At 45.5% G+C, this 18,814-nt stretch overlaps 1 protein-coding gene across 1 annotated transcript; it reads left to right on the top strand.

Moving 5' to 3' along the window:
• Positions 1–14,826: 14,826 nt before the first annotated feature.
• On the top strand, positions 14,827–17,669 carry LOC104354754 (lysozyme C, milk isozyme-like). Its single transcript, XM_009961760.2, has 4 exons — positions 14,827–14,980; positions 15,052–15,210; positions 16,330–16,408; positions 17,603–17,669. Exons 1-4 carry the CDS (start codon positions 14,827–14,829, stop codon positions 17,667–17,669), a joined length of 459 nt encoding a protein of 152 aa, XP_009960062.2.
• The last annotated feature ends 1,145 nt before the right edge of the window (positions 17,670–18,814 follow it).

Genomic DNA, 18,814 nt, shown 5'->3' on the forward strand with positions numbered 1-18,814 from the left:
AAAGGAGTCTCTGGTGGCAAAGGGAGCATCTTTGGAACAGGGAGTGGAGCATGCCCGATAGCCCATGTCACAGTCTGCTTTGCTATGGCTTCCCTGGGCCAGGTGGGTTGCATCCTCATGGACACTGCCTTGCAGATAGGACAGGAGACACCCCTCCCATCCAACCCTGCAGCTCTGATGATTTGCTCTCTAGGAGGTTTATCCTGGTGGTACTCATTTTGCTACCAGTCTACATGTAATCTTAATTCAGTCCTGATACAAAGTGGTGCTGAGCACTCTGTTCTTCCAGCAAGCTCTGATCTTCATAATGTCTAATGCGGCCAGGTGGGTGAAGTCATCTCATGGATATTTTTCTTGACAGCGTAATCCTGGTTACACTCTAAGCTGAAGATGTGTGGTGGTAGCATTTCTTGGGCAGTGTGATCCTGAAGAGTAAAGGGATAGTCAGTGAGCAGTCATCTTTCTTCTTTGCTGAAGAGATGCTTTGAGGGCCAGAACTCACTTCTTCCCTCTGTCCAGTAACATTTTGCTTGGCCCATCTACTGCTGTCTTCTGAGAGAAGTGTTCTTTCAGGAGAACCTGGATCCTGCTTTGCTCTACAATATTCTAAAATGCCAGGGTGTGCAAGACTTCAGGGACATGAAAGGTCTGGAGACTTCCCTGTGCCACTCCGTGCAACTATATGAAACAGTTCCTGTACTAACCAGTAGCATTCATGCACTGAGATCCTAGGCAGCCTTTCTGCTGCTCTGTGAGGCAATGATGGCCCAGTGAAGCTTTGGAAATCACTTGCCCTGGCAACTAAAGAAACATCACGGGAACACAAAACCATATTTTCCTGCAGTGTTTAGGATGAGGAGGCTCCTAGAGTGTTTCACAGAGTGAGTCATCCCTCTAAGGAGATTTAAGCAGGTTATAGATGGGATTTAGGGGGAGATTTTCTTAATTTCCTTTTGTGAAACTCTCCCCTCTGGAGGCTCCACCCAAAGGTAAAGAATGATCGACAGGCTATGAGAAGAGGGAAGCTGCATAAGGATGGAGAGTAGTGTTACTAAGGTGGAGAGTCAATTCTGCTAAACTTGCAGGTGTCAGGCATCGAGGAAGTATAAAGCAATGGTGAAGGCTAGACAGTTGTTTAGACCAATCTGCAGTACTTGATTTGGCAGGCCTACCTTGGCCACATGGGTTAACAGCTAGCAGAAGTTCTTTTACTGAGAAATGTGACCATGTTAGTCCATTTGGTGCCAAATTCTGTGCCCTACTCCACCGACAGTCTGGGACTTTACTGTCTGCAGTTCTTTGACAGCAGGTCCAGGGCTCAGACTGCTAGCTGCTTGTGTTCTTGGAGAGATTTTCTGGGGAAAAAAAAAAAAGAAGGAAAAAAAGAGCATTTGTCCTGACAGAGAGGGAATGGTCACAGGAAGAGTTATCACAGAATCACAGAATGATTCGAGAAGGGGCATATGAGATACACTGTGCTGGTCTGTCTTCATATGGCTGTCCCCGTTCCTGAGACAGTTGTGCTCGCACAGAAAAAACCCCGACTGTGTGTAAAAAAGGATATTTCCAAGTCAATAAATGATTAATAGAACCTATTTAGAAATTATAATTAATTAGAACATTTCAGCAAGGTATTAAAGCAATGTGACTTTGGGCAAATGTGTACCAGCAGTAAATAAGCAGTGTCTGGATTAACAGCAAAAGTGCCGGGAACATGTTCCCATATTTTACCGAAATATGTCTATTTAGTGACTACCTTGAGTACTAAACTACTGTGTACATCTTCTTATCACTTGTGCCAACAAGATTTTTCTTCTATTGATACATGTCATTTTAAACAAAAAGGTCCATTCTTGGCTCACTGCTTTTATTACTTTACGGGAATTACAGCTGTGAAATCGCAGTTCCAGTTTTTAATGAAATGGAATATTCTGCTCTGAAATGTATAGTTTGAACTGGTTTGTGCTGATGTAATCTAGGCTGAATCCTGTGTTTATAGAAGCTTAGCGACATGCTAGTTTGTATCGGACGTTGAAATAGGATCTTCCTCCTGTTCTTGGTTTCAGTATCCCACCTTCAAGTCAGTTAGTGGTAGGTGGGCACCAGACTGTAACACACACCAAAAAGACCCTGATATAGCAAAGCTTTAAGATCTAGTTAAGCTTATGCTTGCTTTTCTGAGTGCAGAAGATGTGTAGTAAGGTGTTTCACCAAATTGGACCCCAAATAAACTCTTCAGGAGAAGAGGTAAAACACAGACAAATGAGGGTGGGTGAAAGAGAATTCCACCCTTCTTTTCTATAGGGTTTACAGGCACATAATTTAAATACGATCCAAAAGTCCCCAGTGGGGTGAAGGTGATCAGAGCTGGCATGGAGGGCGGGTGTCACCAGCAGGCTGCTGTGAGCTGGATGCATGAGGACAAAGCCCTGCTCCTCATGCACTGTTGGAGCCCAGGCACTGTGCACCCCCAGTTGCACAGCTGATGAGGCCAGTGAAAGCGAGGAGGGCACAGGGCACCGCAGCCCTGTGGCCGGTCCTGCTCTGCCATGGCAGTCGGTGACTGTCGTTTGAGGGATGCTCCTTTGTCTGCTGCAGCCCCCTCATGAGAAGAGCATTGAGCACTGCATGGAGCAGGAGCTTCTGCTCTGACCCAAGGGGCTGGCAATGCAAGATAATGCTAAGCAGCATTAAACACTTACACTCCACCTATGTTCTCATTTGAAAGTGTGGTTTTTATAACAGCTGTTTTCCCTTCCCAGAAAGGATCTTATTTTGACTGACTGCCCCCCTCCCCCCCAAAAAACCCAATGCATGTAACCCATAGAATAAAACCGTTCGCCTTGAATAGACATATTCCTTGCTGAAGAAAGCGTTGATTAATTTTGTTTTCCATTTTCTGTCCTGCTCTGAATAATGCCCACGTTCTGGCACTACCAGATAGTTTTCACACCTCTCCTTTATGAGGGCAGAATGAGATTTTAGGGCAGGAAATCTCTGGAGCCAGAGTTTTGAGGCAGCACAGATATCATGGGAAGACACAGCAGGTTTGTATAAAAGCGCTTCAGCTTAAAATCCCTGGACTTTCCCACTGTATCACAGAGCACCAGCTGATTATCAGAGCTCCCACATAATGCAGAAATAATTTCTAAACCCCTGGACCTGGCACTCATTCCTGGCCATGGTACAGTGGAAAGAATGTTAATGACAAAACAGGAACACATAAGCATGAAAATAAATTCCCTATTACAGCCATTTTCTGCAATGTGTCCTAAAGAAATACTCTCTTCTTAAAAATGTTTTAAAAAGGTAAAAAAGGGATTTGGAGCAGAGTTGACATCCCTGACAGAATAGTTTAAAGTGTTGTCAGAAATACAAATAAAAGGTGTTACTTTATAAAATAGTGTATTTGTTTGCTGGCTTTGCATACTCTGCTTAACACAGTCCATTTGGTGAGCATTTCCTGATAGTCATGCAACTTCCTGGCGACATTTTTTGTTGTTGTTTTTCTCCTTTTAAATAAATCAACAGTCAGGCTACTGTTCTTGTCCTGTGGAACAAAGCTGAATGCTCTGAGTTGGTCCCTGGGCTGCTTACACGAATGAATTCAGAGGAAATGTTCTCACGTTGGCATTGATGGAACCACAAAGGTTTATTGAGATCAGACTGAAAAGTGGACACTGTGACGCCTCCTCCGGCTGTCCCCCCAGCACCATCAGGAAAAGCGCTTCTGAATTGCCTGCGAAGATCTAGCAGATGGATTCAAAGGAGGGCTGAATTTTCCTAATCTGGCTCCACGCGCATTGTTAATACGATTCCCTAAAAGTCCCCCTGAGAAAGCCCAACAACTGAAATCTCTAAACCAGGCTGCCCACCCCAGGTAATATATGTGCACTTTGGCTGCATTAATCCTGCCACCCAAATAGGTTTCATGAATGGAAAAGGGAAGGAGTGGGAAGATTGCTAGAATGGGCTGAAGCATAGACCATGCACAGACTTCAAACATAAAGCAAAGCAAGGCAAGCACCAGGCTCAGCACATAGTCCAAGTTGCTCTGACTTTACCTTGTATGTAATGAACCTGCTATTCCTACACATATCCAAATGTTTAACTTTATTCTGCAAGTTGACTCTGAGGAAAAGCTTAGCCCTGTTGAGTTCTAACACCAGTACGCAATGCAGAAAGCTGCACAAGGTATAAATCGGGGATGAATTCACCCCTTTCTTCCTTTCCTCATGAACATATTGAGTTTAGCACTCTTTTCCCATTCAGGTTTTATTCAATCAGAAACAATCATGAGTGGAAGTGAGAATGCTGCAGGTAACAACAGTACCTGAGCTACCCCAGCATTGCTAGCTGAGAAAGTGGCAGCACTTACTTCAGGGCTCTGAAGGCATCCAAGGTGCTGCTGTTCACACAACATCATGACTTTGCACCTCCTGGGTCCTGAGGTCCTGTGCAAGTATTTATCCCTGGGGTCAAGCTGCCTCTCCTGTGGCCATGGAGATTCCTTCAACTTCTTTTAAGTTTATTTATGTCTTCTGCGTAGCAGTATGCTAATTGACTGAAGAAAGTTGTGTGCTCCTGGGAAGATGAAAGCATATTACAAGCAAGTTAGCTGACATGGGCACAGGGGCTGCGGTAACTTTAATACTTTTTGCCTTTCTGTTTGGTGTTTTGAGCAGCGCTCATCTGTTTCTCCTACTGCATCTCCATTTTTCAGGCTTGGAGTGTTTAACACAGCTCTAGGGGAGAGAAACCATGCCTCTGAAGGCAGATTCAGTAAAAATCGCATGTATGCAGGGCAAACAGAAAGCCAGTGCCACCAAGCCCCTTGGAGCATCCCCTAAGAAGAAGGAACAGCTGCAGGTGTGTCGCTAAAGCAAAAGAAAAAGCCTTGCCCCTGAGCCCTGAGGTCCTGATCATCAGGTGCTGCAGTGTCTCAGTGTACCTGGTAATAATACTGATGTTATTTTAACTTCGCAAAGTTTATTGCAGTGCCAGGCCCTGGAAGGAGGTTAACACCATGTCCCTCACTTGCCTCTGGGATCCATGAGAAACCCCCATTAGCTGGCCTGATGCATGTGTTTTGAGAGTGTACAGGCTTGAGGTTCAAAGGTTTCCTTTGAACTGCCAGCCATTGCATTAAAGGATGACAGGATAAAACAACCACACAGCCAGAGACATGGATTTTCATTCAGTCTCAGGTACTGTGGCACAGCACACCAAGGTGAGCTCATCAGGCATGCTCATCTCGCCAAAATACAGTTCCCTAGTAAAGCAGATATTTTTCTTACAGTACATGACCTATTCAGATTTTCCTTTGAAGAAGCAAATTTGGGACTTAGGAGCCAGGCTGGCCCAGGGCTCCTGCCACACTCTGCAGGTGCCTCTAGGGTAACAGAGAGGTTTTGCAAAGCCAAGACTCCGCTCAGCTTACATTATGCCTCCCACTGTATGTCCCTGTACTGCAGCTGAAAATCCTATCATTGAGAAGAACTTATTGATTTGGCAGAGGATCAGATGAGGCAGCATACCTATGACCTGACTCACCGCCATGGCAGAAATCTTGCATTTCCTATGAGGCTTGCTATCACGGTCATGCAGAATAAGCAGGTTGACATTTCAGCCACTGAAGAGACTCCTTGACAGCTTTCAGTGTCTTTTGACACTGTGGTGTAATACTGCCCTTCAGACAAGCACAATTTGCAGTATCGACAGCTCATAAATCACCGGTATGAGAATTATTAGTTAGAAGATGTTCTAGAGAAACAAATGTCCAGGAAGATGTCTGCTATGTCTTTATTTGTGGGCAATTGTGAACAATTTTATCTTCCACATATCTGAAACATCCCAAATGCTTCAGCCTGGCAGCAGGTCACAGATGGCAGAGAGGTTTAATGTCAGTACAGGTTTAATGCTGTGTTCAGATTTCAGATTTGAATTTCTGCTGCCTTACATCTTCAGTGATATTTTCTCTCAGGCAAATTAGAGGCCAGTTCTACCATCTGGAAAACCCTAAATGTCCTGCCAAGTGTAACATGGATGAGAAAATAATTGGCTGCCAAGAGAAATTGGGGAGTAACATCAGTGTCTTCAGCAAGTTTCTGGAGACACCTGCTCTCTGATGAGCTCTGTAGCATATTGAACTGAGGCTGAGATGGCAACATGGAAGGTCCAGAGTCCTGCTGCATTGGTGCATATGAAGAAGGACAATGTGGGTTACTGCCACAGGCTGGTGCATCTTGGCTAGTGATGTGGGGTGCATATGCAGCCTTTTATTTTGATTTTGTTGCACCAGCTAAGTGAAGAGAAAGTGAATAAACTGGCAGACATCTCATGTAAGAGCAGAAATTAAAAGGGCTCTCCAGTCATCAGGACAGAGATCTCTGTTGTATTTACTTGCAAGATTGTTATTTTTTCAGATGAAAAGGTGCATGAGAGTTTCGATGTCAAAGTGCTTGTGAAACAAGCTTGTGTTTTGTGCTTCACTTCATAAAAGTTATTAAGCAGGAGGGTCATGTTTCTCCTTCCTCTCTCTCTACCTCAGAAAGAAATCCAGGGTTGGTTGGTTTACTTCCCGGGGAGAGGGGTGTTGCAGTGGAAAGACTGGTGAAAATCACAGTGATCTTGGAAGAAGTCCTTTTGTGTATCTGGTGTCTATACGTGGAGGGAACCAGATGCTGTCAGACTTTCGCAATTAGGACTGTGACATGGGTGAAATGAGCAATTCTTCTTTCTCACAGATAGCTGTAGCCCCAGTTCATTAATCAGCCATCACTCAGACAGGCTCCAGTGAGGAATGCTGATAGCATCGCGGCCGGAGCAAGCAGGCTGCAGCAAGGAGCATGATGCTGACAACACCCTGTGCCGCAGCTCCCACCGTGGGGGCTGCCAGCATCAAACCCTGCCATGTCTCAGCACTTTTCTATATCCTAAAGGTGAACTACAGGCGATCTTAGATCTTGCTCTGAACTTTTAAACAAAGGAACCTTTAATGTCTCAACAGGAGAGAGCCAGGAGCCCCTCCAACCTATATGAAAGGCTGTCATAATTAAAACCAAACAGAAACCGTCTGAATTCCTTATTAAGGACACTTACTAGAACAGCTTTAACCCCTGAGTAGCCTAGAAAGCTTTTAATGTTTACAGATGTTGATAGAAGTGTATATGCAAAGGCTTTCTTGGTTAGTGCCAAGGGGCCAGATTTGGAGCTGGTGTAAACTGAGGGTGGGATGCTGCAGCTGTGGCTGACCCAAAACCATGGCTTGTTTTAGTGCCTTTCTTTGTCCATATTATACCTGAGAAAACAGAGGTGAAAAAAAAAAAAATCCAAACAAGGAATTGGAAAGCTGTTTCCTTATTTGCAAATTAGCATTCTGACTTATTTTCAAGCCTTAGAATTGGATAAACTCCAGAAATATTTAACTTCATCTTTCTACTGGTGAAAAAAAAATGTATGAAAGCATTCTGCCGCCTCTCATGTGGTATTAACAGATTTGATGCAGTTAACTTGTGTGGTATTCGTGGATAAACATAGATAAACACTCAGCCTCCAAAATTACTAAGTTCCCCTACAAATAGGAACAAAAATTACATCAAACATTATTTTCTCTGTTGCCAAACCACAAATAAATTCAAATACCCTTCTAAGCTAATAGCATTTCCAGTATTTTCTTGAGTGTGAAATCTAGGCATCAGGAACCGTCACAGTTAAGCACATTCGGTGTATTTCTTAGACAGGCATGAAGGCAGTTAAAGAAACTACAAAACTGGATCTATGACTTTGTTCAAGAAAAACATGATCCATTAATCAATTCAGAATGTAAGGGTGTCATTAATTCAAGAGAATTCATATTATAACTATTTTTCTCTGCATTTTCAGAATTAGGAAAGAGTTTGATTTGAAAATAAAGATTATGTGTGTGTGTATGTACATTAATGCCTGCATATATGTGTATATATGGAAATATTCCAGCTTGATACATTAAGCTTTTTAGCGGCATAACTTCCATTGAAGGAAGTTATTAAAAAAAACTTTAAAAGTACTATGAGTTTACCAGCAAAAATCAGCTGTGTATGAACCTGAGAAAATCCCCTTCAGATGTAAACCAAAATGCCTTCTTTACCCCCTACATCAAAATTACGTGAGTTCAGACAAGCACCAACAATCCTTCCACAACTAAAGCGTTGTTCTCAAGAGATAAGGATATGGCTGAAACAGACCATTGTGACTGGAAGAAAGCCTGACACAGCAAAAGAAATGCCAAGGCATTTACAGAAAATAAAATTCAAGGCAAAGCCAAAGTATGGTTGTCAACATAGATAATTTCCCAGCAACAAGGTTCATTGCCGTTGACACTATATGCTGTTGAAGGCAATGCCATCCCCTGAGTATTTATAGTGCATAAGGGAGAGTTCATGTTGGTCAGAAAAAAAGTCACTTTTAGATGAGGGGTGCAACTACACCTTTTGCAAGGGATTCACTGTCCACGTGCTGGTGCCTTGCAAATGCATCGAGGGTTTGGTGCTGGCCTGGTGCAGAGTGGTGCCAAGCAGGGGTCCCTGTCTGAAATGCAAGGGTGAAACAGCTAATGCCAGCCCTGCTCTCTGTGCTGCTGGGTGCTGTGCAATGCTCCCAGGTGACATGGAAAGGCACTTCCCAAAACACAAACTCATTGCCCACTGATACACGTCTGCCTGACGAAGGTCTGCGTGTTCCCTGGGAAAGGGCTACTGGCATCCGTACCTTGGCACAGGCTGCACGAGGCTGTCTGCATGGGGACACTACACTCCCCTAAGGATGCCTGGGGACACAAACCACCACTCTGGGCAGAGCTGTGCTCCTGCAAGCACAGGTCCCCACCAGCTCTCCTGGGCCTTGGGCTGAGTTAGTGGCTTCTTCGAAGCCAGACCTGCTGCTTCAGGAGGTCTCATCAGATGCAGACGTTAGTCTGGCTAACTTCAAAGACCCACTGGAAATGTCATGACACAATACTTATTTTTAGGCTGCCATTTCTGCCAGTATGCTATGATGCTACCTAGCCAGCTTCCGTGCAAGCAAGACTTACTGCCATGTGTTTTCAGGCATGATGCTACATTTAGAGATGCTGATGTCATCAGATTTAAATAAGGAAAGGTGAGAGAAAAGCAGGCTTATGTGAAGGAAGATTTGGGTCTTGATGTCTGACACATCTGGAAATGAGCTTTTTCTTTCCCAAAGTGGTAGGGTGCCTGCCACCCTCCAGTTTTTCCTCAGAGAACTTAAACAGTTCCCTCAGGACCAATTCAGCTGACCCATCTCTCAGCTGGAAACAGAATGATGATAGAGGTGCACTGAAATCTGAGTCCTCAGAAAAGCTGCACAGCTGAGATGTTTCCACCAAGTTGACATGGCCTAGAAGCAAAGGACAGCCTATCCCTGCCCGCTTCCCGCCAGCTGGCCATCTCTGGTGGGAACTCTTTGCGCTGGATTGCAGTACCAGTTCATGTCAAAGGGACACACCTCTTCCTCAGTAGGACAGACACAAAGGCTCCCATCGGTACCCCAGGGAGAAGCTCTGCTCCGTGGTGACTGCACACTACCACTGCTCTGCAGGGTGGGAAAACTATTCCCATAGCGTGTGGAAGGCTGCTCAAAGTGGTCACAAAGATACATTTCATCGTAATACATAAATTAAGAGAAGAGTTTAGAGCTCATAAATAGTCTAATTAACCTAAATCCTTTATTTTGCTTTAGCTGTAAGACACTCCGGATTCTTAGCTAGTTTTTCTTGCCAAACAAAATCTTTCTTGCTGCTTCATTACTGACCCAGCTAAGTTAAGTGGTGTCATTTTTATTGAAAAAACATGGTCAAGTGTGTCACAAACTGAGAAGCAGTAGTGTAATTGCTACTGCTCTGCTTCAAGCACCAAGAGAGAACACAAACAAGTTTAACTAAAAAATGAAGACCGCCAAAAGCTATGTTTCTCTTCTGTATTGGCTGGGTTTTGGAGATGAAAGAGCGAGAATACTGTATTTTGAAACCAAAAAGGCTTACAAATATAAATCAAAATCTGCCTGCTGTGCAGCATTTAGTACTTTCCTGAATCTGTTGTTGTTGTGCTAGCTCTATCACGGGGCCAATCTCTTCATTTTGTTTATATTTTCCTAATGCAAATTGTGACTTCTACCCTGGGAACATGACAAAGTCTTTCTTCACAAATGCAAAGAAGACAGGAAACTCATGGTTCCCACAAAGCAGCTTTGACTCTTACTAGACGTGATAATTTCGTTAGCAGGATCCCAGACATCACAGCATGGATCAGTGAGCCAGACTAATAAAGCCACAAGGGCTCCTGTTCACCCATGGAAAGTGGCTCATCTGAGCAGGGTCTAGTCTGCTCTTTGTCATCCTGGGCCAAGCTGTGCAGCTTTTCCTCGCTTAGTGTGAGTTTCGCGAAGCAGATATGGGATCTCAGCCTCCGCCTTTGTTCTACCACTGGGAGCTCCAAAATAGGACTCCTGATCATTTGTCTCCAGACGATCCCAGGAGACACATCAGCTTGTGCAACTGACTGCTCAGTCCTTCTAATCCCTGCTGTGCCTGCAGAGCGGTGCAAACACCCCTGCGCTGGCCCGTGGCCAGCTCAAACACCAGCAGCAAGCTCACTGCCATCAGCAATCTCTGCAGGGCAAACCACTGGAGTATTCACCCAGCTTCTTGGGTGAGTTTTGCATCTGGTAGTTTTGTGCTTTCCCAGCCATGCTTCTCCTACTCCCTGAACTGCCTGGTTCCAAGCACATCGAGGTTTATCTGCTCCATGTAGCAATGGTAGTAGCCACCACAGTTTGACAAAGCCTTCAGCCGTTCCAAAGAGCACATTTCCTTGTGATGCTACCACAGACCATTTGCCGGTAACCCTAAGTGCTGGATCGCTCTTTTAAATAAAGCCTTCAGAACCTAGAGTCATATAATTACATGCTCTCACCTAATTTCCCATTACTACTATGTCAGACAATGCTATGAAACAGCAAGTTGAAGCTCTGCTGTGGCTGACCACCTGCTACCAGAAGAAATCACTTTCAGATAAGATATGTTGTAATGAAGGTTAGCATGTGGGGGGCTGAGCCCTTTTACACAAAGGAAAGAAAAACAGATCCAAGGTAAAATATTTGGGGCTGGATATTACTGTGATATGAGGTCTGACCCATGGCTTAGCTTTTGCAGCACATGACGGTGTGTTTTCATAAAGATGGCCAGAATAACCTTCTCCATGGCTGCCTACTCACTGCTTCTGAGAGAGAAGCCTACGTGTTCACAGGTAACAGCTTTACCAAACAAAATCAGGAGGTTTAAAATTTTATTTAGGAACAAATTGGCCTCAGTCTATACAGATTGGGTCAAAATATATGTAAAATTTCAATTACCAGTCAATGGGCCCATCATTTTTCTGTACCAGAGTTTGTCAGTCAGAGGAGCTTAGCTCTTAGTGCTTGCCTTTGCTTCATGCCTTAGTTTCACTACAGGTGGACATGTGTAAATTGCTCCAGCAACATGGAGGATTTTTTTAAAAGCCTGGTCATTAGACAAAGAAAATAGAAAGGTTGGTGGAATGGGACCTAATTAATTGTGTCTATCATACATGGAAGAAGTAAAATGAAAATGTGAAATGCTGAAATAAACAATAAAGTTAAGCTTTATTCAGGATTAGAAATCGCCAGTTGGGACCTAATTATACAATGTAATTTCTGAGTAAGCAGATCCTAGAGGAATAAATGCTGTGCAAAAATAAATCTGCTGCATAGAAAGTAATATATGAGTTAGAACACAAAGGATTTGGACTCCTAACAAAAACATATTTAGAGACTAATACTGATGTTGGCTGCCATTCAAAGCCTACCCATTGAAGAGAAAATAATAATAGATTAATAACATGAAATATTATTGAGTAGATGATGCCAACAGGACTGGGAACAAGGAAATGTCACAGGTCTCCTCTCCTGCAGGAGGGCTCTAATGCCCACTGCAGGCTGCTAGAGGGCAGATTCCCCATGAGGCTTGAGATCCGCAGCCCCCTCCTTACCCCATCTGTGCTGGGAGCTGAGGTGAGAGGGTGCCAGGCTGCGTGATGGAGGAGCAGCTGGTACCTCCTGTACAGCAATGGTACCAGGCTTCAAGAAGGGGAGGCTGGAGATGACCAGACTGGGCTGTGCTCCCCAGTGCTCAGCCTGGGTCCAGTACAATGCATAGCAGCTCCTGCCCATCTGGGGCTTCCTCCTGCCCCTGGAAACCAAAGACTGGGGATGGGAGAGACCAGCAGAGACTGGCAGTTTGAGGAGCATTGAGCCCCCAACATGCTTTCTGAATGGGGCAAATGTGTAGAGGACAACCTGGTTTTATGAGTTTAAATCTAGTCTTGTGTTTCCATGCCTACAGAAGAAAGAGGGATATCTTTTGTCAGTTCATTCCCAGGCTCTTAAGTCATGGGGTTAGGGCTGCGGTACTAGGCAACCGACATTTCTGCAGCAGCAAAGATGAAAGTCAGACAAAATAATCCAAAGAAGTGCTTAACTGTGACTATTAAGTCCCAAAGGATTTATCAGAGTTTACTTTCCTCTTACTTCTAGGAGAGACTTCGACTGAAGTCCATTAAGCAAATTAAAAAGCAGAAGGAAAATAAACACAGATTAATGGAGATAGGAATTTTATGAAGGAAAGGAAACAGCCAGACCTTGTGACAAAGCTCCTGGGCTGCTATTCAGGTTTTAAGGCCCCCAGACCTTATAAAAGGAGGAGATTATTCTCTTCACGTTGCCCTGCTGGTAGTTGTAAAAGAGAGTTAATAGAATTTTTTTTCCCCCGCTGAGAAGTCCTGTAGAAACTCAAGTAATAATATAATCCATAATGTTTCAGTTCAGTGCGTGACATGCAACTATTTGTTCTTTTGTTTCCAGGCAGGGAATCGAGCTGTAAATCTTGTAGTGACACAGATACTGTACTGGGTCTGTGGCTTTTTATCTCCTGCTGAAACTGAAACCCATCTGAGTGGCTTCTCGTGCAATTAGGGAGTCACATGTCAGAACAACCAGGCAGGATTTCTGTATTTATTACTTTGGCATCACAATTAATATTTAGTCCAGAGGAGATATCACAGACATGTTTGAAATCTCATTTTGCTTGTTAAAAAATACTTTGAAACCAAGAAGATGAGCAAATTATGTCATTATGGAGTCCTGTTATTTATTATCTTTAGATAGTTTAAATTAAAGCAAATGCTTCCATAAGGGGGAGATTCCTTCCACTGCTCCTCTTCTAAGTGATTTTCTAATTTTCATTGAGTTTGTTAGTGTTTATGGCCAAAACCAAAGAGACACCAGAATGGTAAGGCGAGAGTAAATAAACACATTCACCTTACTCTGTGTGAAGGCCCTGGTTCAGCCATGCAGTGGTATCAGCCCATGGGGCAGAAGTGGCTTTGGTTGACTCAGCTGGAGATGCCAACACGCCAGGAGCAAGCACTGACTACTCTGGGGCATTCAGAAAACCTCTTTGGGTCCTTGCCACAAGCCTGAGGGAAATGGGTATGTTCATATTTCTTTTTACTGCCTTGACTGGAAGACCCTCTCACTAATGGTCTTTTCAGTATCTAACGAAGTACAAGTCTGTAATTTGTTGCTTGCCTCTGCTCATCAATTGATCTGTGTGATAATTGTTTGCAACTTATTCATGGGCAATTCATTGTAGAAATTAAAAACATTTTGGACACAAATTTACTTGATTTTTGTTCATCGGATCCTACCTCTGCCCAGCTGGAGACATTGGAAACAGTTCTGCTAATATTCCCGGTGAGAAGGTGATATTTCTCTGTGCAAGTATCCTGCAATATGAACTTAAAATATAAAATATACCCCTGCTGGCAGACTCACTTGCAGGATTAATTTTCAGGTAAAACAGAAAATGAACCCCAAAGGGCTGTGCCTGAAAAGCACAGCCACACCTATGATGCTCCCTGTTCCCATGGTGTGGGGCAGAGCTCATAGGGCTTCATCCCTGTGTGACAGAGCAAAGGGACTCTGGAAGGGTGAGCAGTTGCCAGGGGACACCCTTCTGGGATGCCCACCCTAGGCCTGGCACTGAGCCCCATTGCTGGAGGTACCAATTGCTCTAGGTATATACATGTGGGCAGCCCCTACTGCCCTCACCCACAGAGGATGATCACCCCAAGGAAAGGATTTTAATTCTGTTTGTTAAAGTGCATATTTGAAGCCTTTCCTCGGACAAACTCCCTAGGCTTGTAGGATGTGACTCACTGTGCATGCCAGTAATTGTGTAAAAGGCTGATGTGCAAACCAGGGCTAAGGGTTAGTGAGTTTGGGTATGGTTTCCCAGCAGCAATGAGGTCACTGTATATCGTAGCTTCTGCTCAGAGGTTGACCAGCATCAGAGTAAGAGGCCGAGATGTCTGAGCAGCTAAAGCATGTAACCCTTCCCTTAGTGCGTCCCATTTGTCAGCTTTCCAGTTCCCACAGGACACCTCACCTTTCACCACGAATATAATAAAACTGCAAAATGGCAGGGCCTGAAGCTCTGTGTTTTCCACTGATAAAACCTGTTTGTGGCCCAGGCTGTCCAGCACAGCCACTGTGTACGTGCATGCCTGCACACATGGGTGTGCACACCCTGACAGCAGGTGGGAGCAGCCCGGGGTCACCAGAGCTAGCCATGTCACTGCCTGTTGGGGAGCCAGCCTTGGATGTCTAACTGTGCTTTACTGCCTGCTGACGCCTTGTTTTTACCTTTCATCCTGGGGATCACAGTACAAGAGGATCAGCAGCCCTGTAGGAATGAGGTCTCTCCTGCTGCTGCTGGCCTTGCTGACTGTGGTCACCAAAGCCAAGGTGTTCAGCTGGTGCGAGCTGCCTCAAGTGCTCCAGGAAGAGGGGCTGCATGGCTACGGGGGCTACAGGCTCACCCACCATGAGTTTCAGTCCCCTCTCTGCCCACAGCCTTTCTTTCTCAGCTTCTGCCATCCCCATGGCACAGCCCAAGTGCTTTCTGTCCCTGCCCAGGGCTCAGCATGGCCTTTTGCGAGAGCATCTTCAACACAGCAGCTCAGAGCATCAAAGCAGGCGGCAGCACTGACTACGGAATCTTCCAGATCAGCAGCCAGCTGTGGTGCACCGACCACTGCAGCCCCTCGGATAACCACTGCAGGATGGCTCACAGGGGTACCGCAGCACTGCTCCTCCAGAGCCAGCCCCAGGAGCGGAGGCAGATGCCTGAGCCCTCCTGCTCTGCCCAGCTTCACCTCCTCGCCAAAATGGAGCTGTGGGGCCATGCAGGGCCCAACCTGGGCAACTCGATGCCTGTGGCTGCAAGAAGTTGGGAGTGATGAATAGCTGGGTCCGGCTCCTCTTTCAGTCTGTGCAGGGTGTGAGTGGCCCTGCTGACTCCTGAGGCTGGGGAGTGAGAGGCCATTGCCAGAGGCATTTCTCCCAGACACCATAGCATCACTGCCCCCAAGCCTTCTCCAGGGTTTCACCTTTCACATCTGGGCCAGCTCCCTTCCCTCACCCCATATCCATCCTTTCCTCTCCTGGGACATGAGGGACCCCAGGGCTCTCTGGGTGTTTTGAATGTGAGTGGAAGATAGGCAGTCCTGATTCAGGTGGGTTGTGATGTGGGGATGGATGAGATAAATGCATCCCCTCGGTTGTGGAGTGCATAGTTGGGAAAGCGATCACTCAAGACTGTATCACTGCCAGGCAGATCTAGGTCTTGGCTCAGGGTCTGCCACCAGCAGGGAGCTCCCAGGCAAACATGGGAAGGGTTAGCTGTGTCTGACCAGCAGACATCGTGCTATACAAGAGAACCCAAGGTCTGGGGGGATAGAGCTGGACCTCCCATTCCTGTTCAGACCAAACCCACCTTTTCCGGATAGGCAGAAAAGCTCCCTAATATGACTCTTTTTTTTTCCCAGCTGAGCAAGCAGGAAGGGATTGAAATATCATAAGCATAGATGGGTCTGCCTCCCATTTTCCCCCCTCCTTCCAGCTCTCTCTTACATGTGATTACAGAGGCAGGCACACCAGCATTTCCATGGGAAAATACGTATTTATGGTTGTTGCTGGCCATGCAGAAGCAGATGAGGGTGCCTGCCTGGCAGCGTTCAAGCATGTGAGGCTGATGGCAGCCCGGCAGTGGGGATAATGAGCAGCATTCAGCCCCACACCGATGTTTGGGGCTGCTTGAGTGCCTTTCTCTCGCTGCACTGACCATGGAAATCTGCTCTGGGCTGGTGTCCTGCCCTTGAGTGAGTTCACAGGGCTGTGCTTCTCTCCTTGCAGATCTGCTATCGAGTAACATAACTGATGACATCATCTGTGCCAAAAGAATTGTGAGAAACCCACAAGGAATGAATGTCTGGCAAGGGGCTTTGGGGATGGTTTCTTTGGCAGGGCTCACGTGTGTTTCTGAAGGGGCATGACTGTCCTTTGCCCAACTGGCACATAAAGGCAACACAGCTGCACCAAAGAGAAGGAACCATGACTTCAAGACTGATGGTTGGGAATGGAGAGACAAACTTGCACCGCTTCAGTCTCTGCAAAGCATCTTACACAAGAGACTAGGGAGGAAGGAGCAGAGAAAAAAAGTTTCAGAAAAAAAATCTCAGGTGAAAAGTAAATGGCCGGTAAACAGCCCATCAGCTCGTAGGTCAAACCTTGAAGATTTCTCTCCCTTCTTATGCTTTCAAAGCCCTTCAAAGAGCTCTTTCCCCAACTTTTTGCTGTCTCTTATCTTATCTGGAAGCACCTAGCATGGAAGCAATTCTTCCCAGAGCATTTTAGAGCATTAATCACTGAAATATCCTGATGAATCACAGCCCTTGTTTGGTGCAGCCCTGGGACTCCAGGCTGCTATAATATAGGAAGCCTGTAAAGGCAGAGTAACCGACAGGCTGAGAAAACAGAAGTAGGAGTAGAAGACAATTCCAATGATCATATAAATATGTGGTTGTCTGAAGTCCTGAGGCATTTTGTGCAAAAATAGTGGTGTTAACTGCTGAACACTGAATACATTCCAAGTTGAGGGACAAGATTCTGCCTTCAGAGTCCCCCCACCCCCTCCCCGCCATTGCAGTTGGTCTCATTAGCTGTTTTTGTTTCCTGTGGTGGCTGCTGCGAAGCCTGGCTCACCACAAAAGCAGTAGCATTTCTGAGTAGAGGTAAGTAATTTGTGCGGCAGAGGCAACGAGGGGGCTCAGGGCCCCTGTGGTGAGCATTGCTGTCTCACGGTCTGCTGCACGCTCAACACACTGTGCTCAGCTGTGATGTCCCAGCAAAGAAGGAATCCTTGCAGTGACAGGAGGTGGCAGGACCTGCTATTGCAATTCATTGTTCCTCTCAGGACTTAGACCGAGCTGGTGGCATCAAGGGACAGTGATGGCTGCACTCCTCAATGCGAGATGCTCAGCCAGAGTTGGAGTGTCTGCAAGCCCTTCGCCAGGGCTAGTGACAGAAGGTCCCTCATTGGGAAAGACCCTATAAAAAACAGAGTATTGGAAATTAATTATATCATCCTAGTACCTAAAGAGTCTCTCTTTGTTTCTTCTGTCCTCAGGGAGGGCTGCGCTATGCACTGCAAGGGACAAGACCTGTCTGAGTGGGTGGAAGGATGTGACCTGTGAGAAAGTCCCCAGCTCAGCTCTGCTGCGGCTGACAGGGGCTGCCTCTCCTCTCCTGCAAGGGGAAAGCTTCCTCTTCACTGCACAACACTTCTCAGTTAGTATTTGCAAACCACAAGGTATAAAATAAATTTTAAAATATAGCAAGTTTTTTTTTAAAAAAACAAACTCAACTCTCCCTTTCCACATGTGAGTTAGGGTCACGCCCCAAAAGATTTTCCCCAGGGGCTTTTTTGTGCATGTTTGAGTGAGGCAAGGGGGTGAGGGTCAGGAGCTGGGTGGATAGCAATACTTTTGGACACAACTGATTTCTCTGGAGTTTTCAAAGAAACTGAAAAAGGGAAGACCTCAAAAAAGTATGCAAATCTGCAAGGTTTCCAACACTTCTTATTTAGATATTTGTAATAAAAATGCAGCAAAACACAGCCCAGAATCTTACTAGGTAAAACTTGTATCCGCTCAGCAATGTAAGCTGTCCTTGTGGAAAGTCAAGTGCTGCACAGCCCTTTCATGATTGCCAGGGCAAAGGAGGCGAGCGAGCTCTCCTGCCTGCGGTGCAGTTTGTGCTGTAACTGGCCAGTCCTGCAGCTAGATTTCTACAGCAGTGCCCTAGCTGGGCATAGAAGCCAGCCTTGTGCCGGTGGTGTTCCTCCACCATGGAAAGGCCACAGTGGAGTGAAAGGAGATGTCTGGTGTGGGAACGGCTGCAACTCACAGCTGGGGGGATTCGGTGCAGGGACAGAGATGGTTAAAGAGAAATGGTGGTGGTGGTGGCTGTCACCCCAGATGAGCATCAGCTCTGTCTGGGGTTTTCTTCAAATGCTTGGGAAAGTACAAAAATACAAATGAGTATTTTTTTATTATGTTGTAGTGGCTGTTCTTGTGCTTAAAAGGAGAAAAGTGAAAAAAATCAGAGATACCTATTTGTTGTCAGTAGATGGGGTCTGAATCAAAATCTTACCTTCTAACACTGACAAGCTTTGAAATCCAAGCCTAGGTCTAGAGATGTAAGCCAAAGGCAGGTGCTTTAAACGTGTGATGATCGCCACTTCACCAAAAAAAATTATTCAAATCAAAATGCCAGATCCTAACAGAAAATATACTTTAATCTTTGGAAGATCCTATTAATTTTTGTTCTCAGGAAAATC

This window comes from Leptosomus discolor, chromosome 6, assembly GCF_034619465.1.
Source record: "Leptosomus discolor isolate bLepDis1 chromosome 6, bLepDis1.hap2, whole genome shotgun sequence".
Classification (NCBI taxonomy): Eukaryota; Metazoa; Chordata; class Aves; order Leptosomiformes; family Leptosomidae; genus Leptosomus; species Leptosomus discolor.

Coding starts and splice junctions, on each gene's coding strand:
- LOC104354754 (XM_009961760.2), top strand. CDS start 14,827: ATGAGGTCTCTCCTGCTGCTGCTGGCCTTGCTGACTGTGGTCACCAAA. Junction 15,211..16,329: donor CTGCAGGATGGCTCACAGGG/GTACCGCAGCAC, acceptor CTCTCCTTGCAG/ATCTGCTATCGAGTAACATA. Junction 16,409..17,602: donor CCACAAGGAATGAATGTCTG/GCAAGGGGCTTT, acceptor TTCTGTCCTCAG/GGAGGGCTGCGCTATGCACT.